Raw genomic sequence first — 6,691 nt, forward strand, 5'->3', positions numbered from 1 at the left:
AAATTGGCACAGCTCCGTGCTTCCCTGCAGCAGTGAGAATCTGTGCTCTATACTTCACAGGATTTCTTAGAGAAACAAAGCAGTGGTGACAGCTTTTCTCGGTGTTCTGGCCTGCAGAGAGGGATTTCAGTGAAACATTTAATCTAGTGGGAAGCGGGAAAGGGATAGTGCAGTGTCTGAGGGGGAGAAGAAATCCTCAATTATAATTTGCAAAAAAAAAAAACCAAACAAAAAACCATGCCAGCCAGAGTACTTTTCCAAATGAGGCTCGTGCCTTACAGTGTGCATGCAGCGTGCAGTGTAATTACAGGATTTCAGAGTTCAAAGGAAAGAAAGCTGCTGAATTACACACCGCCAGTCAGGGCAACCTCCAGGAGCTATTAGGAAGTGAGTATGAAGTCTGGTGTTTCAGGAGGTGGCAAATATTAGAGCTGGGTGGAGGGTGTCAGCCTGGTCCCTCTCTGATCCCTCTAGGATATTTCTTCCTTTACACAAGGTTCATGATAGCACTTGGATGCATCCTCGGTGCAGTGTTGTGGGGGCTGATTAAGATTTATAAATCACTCTGCCTGAGAGGATGGAGGAGGGCGGGGTCTCAGGGCCCTGCACCATACTCAGTGCTGAGTATTGCTTGGAACCTAGCTGCCATTAGCTGATGATATCATCAGCTCTTGCTTTGCAGTGATGGCTTCGTCCCAAAGGCATCCTGTGGTTAGACTGTTTCTGAATTGTTTACAGTTACAAGCTACACTAGCCTGTTCCTGAGCTAACTCACAGAACAGTTTGTAAAGCAAAACTCTGAAGTGCTTGTTTGGTTGCATGGCTGCTAGCCTCTTCCCTGTTATTGACATGTCCCCATCCTTACCTTCCCCTAGGGGAAGTTTGAAAGACTAGGGATGTGCCTTGGATAGGTGTGAAGACTTAGCAGGAATTAACGGAGAACTAAAGATTAACGTATCTTCAGTTCATGCCCTCACAGGGTTCTGATACTGCTTGTTTCTTCTTCAGCCGAATCCCATAATTTCCTCCAGAAGGTTCTGCCAGGATTAGTTTCCGAAATTTACAGGCACCAAAGGTGGATCTGCTAGAGACCTGAAGGAAGCTACTTCACATTTAGACAGGGGTCTGTGGAGAACTGGCTGTTGCTGGAAGAGAGCAGAGCCTGGTTCAAAGGAATAGCTGCATCCTTTCCTAGCTGGTATGTGTAGCTGAGCAAATCCACTGCAGTGATGGCAGCAGCAGCAGAAATAAAAGGCTGTCAGGTTAGCAGCTGACAGGGGACAACAGGACTGCCCTTTGAATCTTTGAGCCACGAACACAAGTCAGGTTGCTGCCAAGTAAGGTAGAACATGTACACTTAATGCATCCCATGCTGTGGTAACTGCTTGTGTCTCTTTTTCCTCCCCCGCTGTATTGGTCAGCCAGCTGACTGCAGCGAGAACAGAGCTGTGGCACTTCCCGTTGATACTGCTGGGTCAGCATATGTGGCTGTTTTGTGAAAGAGGTGATAAATTAATTCACATGCTAGCTCACTCCAGGATCCTTCATTTCTGCACCTACAGGCTGAAATTCCTGCCTTGCTGGAAGAAAGTTCCTAGTGGAACTTTTTGTTGCACTACATGCCCCCTCTCGGGCACAGTCTTTCTATACCCTCTTTAGAAAGCATCAACACAGCTCTAGGGAGACATGGTGCTTTCAGATGTCCTTGCTTTCTCCATGAGCAGTGGACTGCTTTTGTCTGTGTGCTTGTTCAGGACTGGTTGTTCCCAAGACTGTTCTGTGCTCTCAAGGCAACAGTGGTAGCTTTGCTTGTCCTTGGAGGTGATGCTTTTTGCCTGTAGAGCACATCAGTGCTGAGTTTCTCGCTTTCAGCTTTTCCAAGTGCTTGTTTCTGTGTGCAGTTCTACTCTGACCTGACTGTGAGATTTCCCTGGGGGAGCTTTACAGCTCAGTGTGTTTATGGGAGTAGCAGTAAAAATCCAGCCACACAGACGCTTTTTTCCTAGATTGCCTGCTTTCAGTTAGGTTTTCCCAGACCACAGGGTCTATTAACATACTGCCTGCAAGCCAATACAGACTTGTTCCACCAGGAACTGGCTTGCTGTTAATACTGGACCCACCTGGCTTTGGGTCAGGCAGCACCAACTCTTCTTGCCATTTTTAGCACATTCCAGTGAACTCATTAGTGCTTTATGCCATAAGGGGCTGACAGGGAGGGACAGTTTACAGTGTCTATGCAAGTTTTACTGCGTAAAATTCAGCTCCAGCGAGGGCTGTTACTGTTAAGAGTATGAGGATTGTTTCTCCTTTCCTTTGTAGCAGCACATGGGAAATCAGGCTATTGCCTGTAACCAGTGTGGAGACATCCACCTGCAGGTTCCCATCTTGCTGCAGCAGGAAACAGGCATCTGCAGGGGTGTGTTTGGAAAGCCTCTTTGAGAAGACAAAGCCCCATTGTCCCCACAAAGGCTCCCCAAAGGGTGACTTCACACCACCTTAATTTGTGAAATCTCTGAGTAAATGCAAAGTCACTGTAGCTTTTCACTGCAGAGATATCTCATAGTAGCTGCTGGGAGTCAGGACCTGGGAATCAATTGACCAGGGAGCATGCTGGTGCCTCTCAGAGGCTGTGTCAGCCATACAGGGAGTTGTGTGCCATTCGGTGCTCAAACTGATGTTCCCACCGTAGCTATGGTTCCTGAGAGCTGTTGTCAACCACTGGCATGGCTCTGGCACATCCGCCTGCCAAGTATCAATCCTCTGTTGATGTGCATATGCGTAAGCAAAGTCAGAATTAGACCCTGCAGTTGAGTCTCTCCTGATGCTGCTGTGTTCTTAGGCCCTGGGCAAGCTTTCCGGGTTGCTTGAGTAATCCATTGAGTAATGGATGCTGGGAACAAGACCCAAAATCAGATGCTCAAAATAACGCAGTTCCTAGCAGTATGTGCAGTCACAGGACAGTTGTGTTGACCCTGGGCTCACTGCCATTGCTGTGTCTGAGTCCCAGCTATTTGGTCCTTGGGGTGATAGCTGGATGTGGTCTTGGCAATACATCTGTTTGTGAGGGAGAGAATGTGGTTTGGGCCAAATTCAAACCATAGATGTGAAATCTACCTCCAAAGGCTTAAATGAAACCTTTATCAGACCTGCAGTGTTCCCATTAGCCATGTTTAGAACAACTTTATGAGGGACCATTCCCAGAAAGTGCTAAATGTTATGTACAAGCTGCTTTGTAATTAGAGCCCACCTGCCCTCGTGAGAAATATTGTGACGGAACTCAAGCCTGTGGAGGATCCATCAAGAAACACTGGGGATCAGCACCTCAGCCACGTGCAGAGTGAAACAAGACACAGCTAATGATGTATCTTTCTGTTGATGCTCGTAACCTTTATTTGGTCAGTGCTAGAAAGCGTGTACAATGAATTCCCTTTCCTCCCTCTGGTTAGGGTGACACTTGTGGAGTGTTACAATTTTTCTTATTTTTCACTCAAATTTTGCTTACGTCAGGGATTTGTGGCAGTTCCCTTCACATGAATAATCTATACTAGCAAAAGGACGCTCTTGTTACTGAAGCCCTGTCTATAGGAGGACTCAGGAGGTCCTTCAATGTTGAGCAAGCTTTTTTCCTGCTAAACGGTTACAATTTCTTAGTGCAGAGGGGAAAACTCTAGTGAAAAACTCATTTTCGTTTGTACCAAGTTCGTACTTTCTCCATCTCATGTAAGATCGATCCAGCCTTGTGGGTACCAGAGTACCAACCAAACATAGCCTTTTAACTTTTGGAAAATGCAAGAAATTTTAATGCAACAGACAGGATGGAGGTCCAGCATAGATGTCTAACGTGTTAGTTTTATTTAAAGATGGTCTCTTTGTGCTAGAGTAAGAAATGTTCTTTTAAAAAAAAAGTCAAATAAATAAATAAATAAATAAATAAAAATAGCAATAACTTTCTGTTGAAGAGCTTAGAAAGCGTCCGGCTTTCATCTGGGGAGGAACAGGTACTGTAAAGCATTCTTCAGAGCAGGGGATAGGGAGCTTGTCCTAATTCTTCCGGGAACCTGCAAGCCAAAGGTGAAATAAATGTTACTAGAATCTGTGTCTCTCTCGGCATATGCCAGCACTGTTTAGCAGAGCTTTTACCTACCAGGCTGCAGACAGAGGGTTTCTTTTGAAAGACCAGTACTAGCTTAAATACTAGGCTAAAATTAATCCCTTTCTCAAACTGTCTTACTAAAGACATAAACGAGAACCTGCTCTGCCCTTGTCACGTGGCAGGGATGCAGTCTGTTCTTGTTCTGTTCAGTGAAACGCCTTAGACAGGACTCACCATTGCACCCCATTCCACTCAGAGAGCCAATTCTATCAATTCTCCTCCCAAAGCAGCCAGAATCTCTCATCATCCTGGGCGTCTGCAGCCCCCTCAGCCTCTTGAGGAAGAGATCGCTGTAGGACAGAGGGATGCTGGGTGCTGGCCTGGGTTCAGCCTTCTGGTCATCATTGTCATCTGTGAGTTCTGATGGGATTTCTTCATGGGTTTTGGGTTCTTGCAGGTCAGGATTGGACTCCAGAATTTCAAACAGTGCAAACTTATCCTCCAGTCTCTGCAGCAGAGCCTACAAGAGAAGGATTAATTTCATGAAACTCCTAGTTTTGTGATCGTTTGCTGTCTCTTCCAGTCATCCTACTGTACATTCATTAATGGTCCCATAGCCAGCCCTAGGGAGACTGTTGGGTTGGATCCTGACGTCGCTGGCATTTACTCGAGCTCTGTCCTCTGCAGTAAATCCCTGTTCACATTAATTCTATCGATGGGTAGCTCTAGCTCAGAACTGAATGAAGATGCTTGCCGCCAAAGTGTATCCTACTGGCAAGGTTAGAAGAGCTCCTGGCAGAGGTCTGAGTTGCACAGGGAGTTACTACTCAACCCACCAATGGTACAATCTCAAAGTACCTTGGAATCCGTGGTCGTCTCCCATGTTCTCAGAAGTTGCTGGCAATACTGTTTGCCAGCTGTTGGCTTTCTCATATTTTTTTGGCTAAGACCATCATCTGCTTGCTTGTCACCTCTGGCTATTTCAGTGGACACCACTTGGAGAAGCTCTTGGTGTTTTCACTTGTCTCTGCCCCAGGAGTTACAGGATTGCTCTTCCTTAAAGTAACGTGCATCTCCCTGGAAATACCTGTGTGCTGCTGTGTGACATATTCCTGGGTACCACACTCTGTAATTTTTAAAGCGTTGTGTAACAGGGATCTGATAACCTCCTCAAGGGCAGCTCAGCTGGTTAAAAGAATCTAACTGTCCATCTCCAGAAGCAGAGTGGAGAGGAGTGAGCCTTACAGCTTGTTTGACAGTGAAGGCATTTGGAAATTGCCCCTCAGCTGGCTGCTGGAAACAGCCCAGAACCACAGGGCAGTTTGAGCTCCGGCTGGCACTGTCCTAATGACCTTAGGGATGCTGTGTGAAGCTGGTCACTGGTACCAGTTCAAGAAAAGGTTTGGGCTTTCAGCCTTCGTCTTGCAAGACTGTGTCTTGAGCTTGTAGAGTGCCGCAACAATGGCTGTTCTCTATCGTTCATCGAAATACACAACTGGTAATTTCATAGCTCACAAAGCTTTTCTGGATGAGTCACACTAAATGATCACACTATTCCTCCAGCAACTTTTCTAAAAGTTGGACTTTGGGTGTTCTGCTTTACCTCCTCCTCTCCCATCCACATGCAGCCACTCCTCTTAAATCCCCAAAGCCGGAGCCCTACGGCTGTTCCGCTTCACTGTTCCTGCCCTTTACCAGGATAAACGGGAAAATTTTCTATTTGTTCTTATAGAGCTACTGTGATGATTTTTTCCCCCTTTCTGGGACTTTGCTCCCAGGAAGGTGGATCTTTAAGAGAGAAAGAACCAAAAACCCAAAGCAGACATTCCACAACATTTTTGTTTCCCACTGCGACCCAGGAGCTCAAGTGAACCCAGCACTGGAGGGTATTGCTCTGTAGAGGCTCTTTGAACCCCTGTGAAGAGCTGAGACTCTGTCCCTCAGCGTGTGATTGCTGATGTGGCTATCCAACCGTGCGAAAGAAAGGCAAACCCACCACCCCACACTCTGCTAAGCACCCCAGTAGTTTAACCTTGGAAAAGGAAAGAGTCCTCACCTCCATGCTGGTCAGTTCTTTGGCAGGGCTGAGGCTGTAGATAGGGTTGGCTCTGCTGAACTGGAGTTGGATGAGCAGCAGCAAGAGGAAGCCACGGAAAAATGAGCCTTTAGCGTCCATGGCTCTGGGTTCGTTGGGAATAGGGAAGTTGAAGCTGTTTCTTCTGAGATGTCTCTTCAGGTCTCTCTCTTCCTTGTCCTAGCCTCTCTCTCCTAAAGCTTGTCTTTTATACTCTTTGGGTGTGATCTCTGCTTCCTAGGTTATCAGTGGATTTATCTGGGACACATTCCAGTCCCACTGCAGGCATGCAGCTCTGTCAAGGGAAGATTCCCTTTATTAGCTGTCATTAGGCAGCAGCTGCTGTTGCTGAGGAATGTATGTCACAAGTCAGTGATTTCATGTCACTCCCCCTTCTCTTGATACCAGGCGCTGTGATTACATAGTCCAGTTGGAAATTCTTAGCAATTTTCTTTCAAGAGACCCCTATGGTTAGATTTACAGAGATGGAAAGCAACTAAACTCCGCTCAGTTAGAAGCTTTCT

The 6,691-nt window shown here is 46.5% G+C and overlaps 1 protein-coding gene across 1 annotated transcript; it reads right to left on the minus strand.

Annotated features, from left to right (window-relative positions):
• Nucleotides 1–3,708: 3,708 nt before the first annotated feature.
• On the minus strand, nucleotides 3,709–6,489 carry LOC104493016 (natriuretic peptides A-like). The gene is made up of 3 exons (XM_010135629.1): nucleotides 6,150–6,489; nucleotides 4,328–4,613; nucleotides 3,709–4,058 (listed from the first exon to the last, which is right to left on the minus strand). The coding sequence occupies exons 1-3, from the start codon at nucleotides 6,267–6,269 to the stop codon at nucleotides 4,042–4,044; spliced, it is 423 nt and encodes a 140-aa protein (XP_010133931.1). The 5' UTR covers nucleotides 6,270–6,489; the 3' UTR covers nucleotides 3,709–4,041.
• Between the last annotated feature and the right edge of the window lie 202 nt (nucleotides 6,490–6,691).

The sequence above is a fragment of the Buceros rhinoceros genome, unplaced genomic scaffold (assembly GCF_000710305.1).
Source record: "Buceros rhinoceros silvestris isolate BGI_N320 unplaced genomic scaffold, ASM71030v1 scaffold23234, whole genome shotgun sequence".
Lineage (NCBI taxonomy): Eukaryota > Metazoa > Chordata > Aves > Bucerotiformes > Bucerotidae > Buceros > Buceros rhinoceros.

Coding starts and splice junctions, on each gene's coding strand:
- LOC104493016 (XM_010135629.1), bottom strand. CDS start 6,269: ATGGACGCTAAAGGCTCATTTTTCCGTGGCTTCCTCTTGCTGCTGCTC. Junction 4,614..6,149: donor AAGAACTGACCAGCATGGAG/GTGAGGACTCTT, acceptor CTTCTCTTGTAG/GCTCTGCTGCAGAGACTGGA.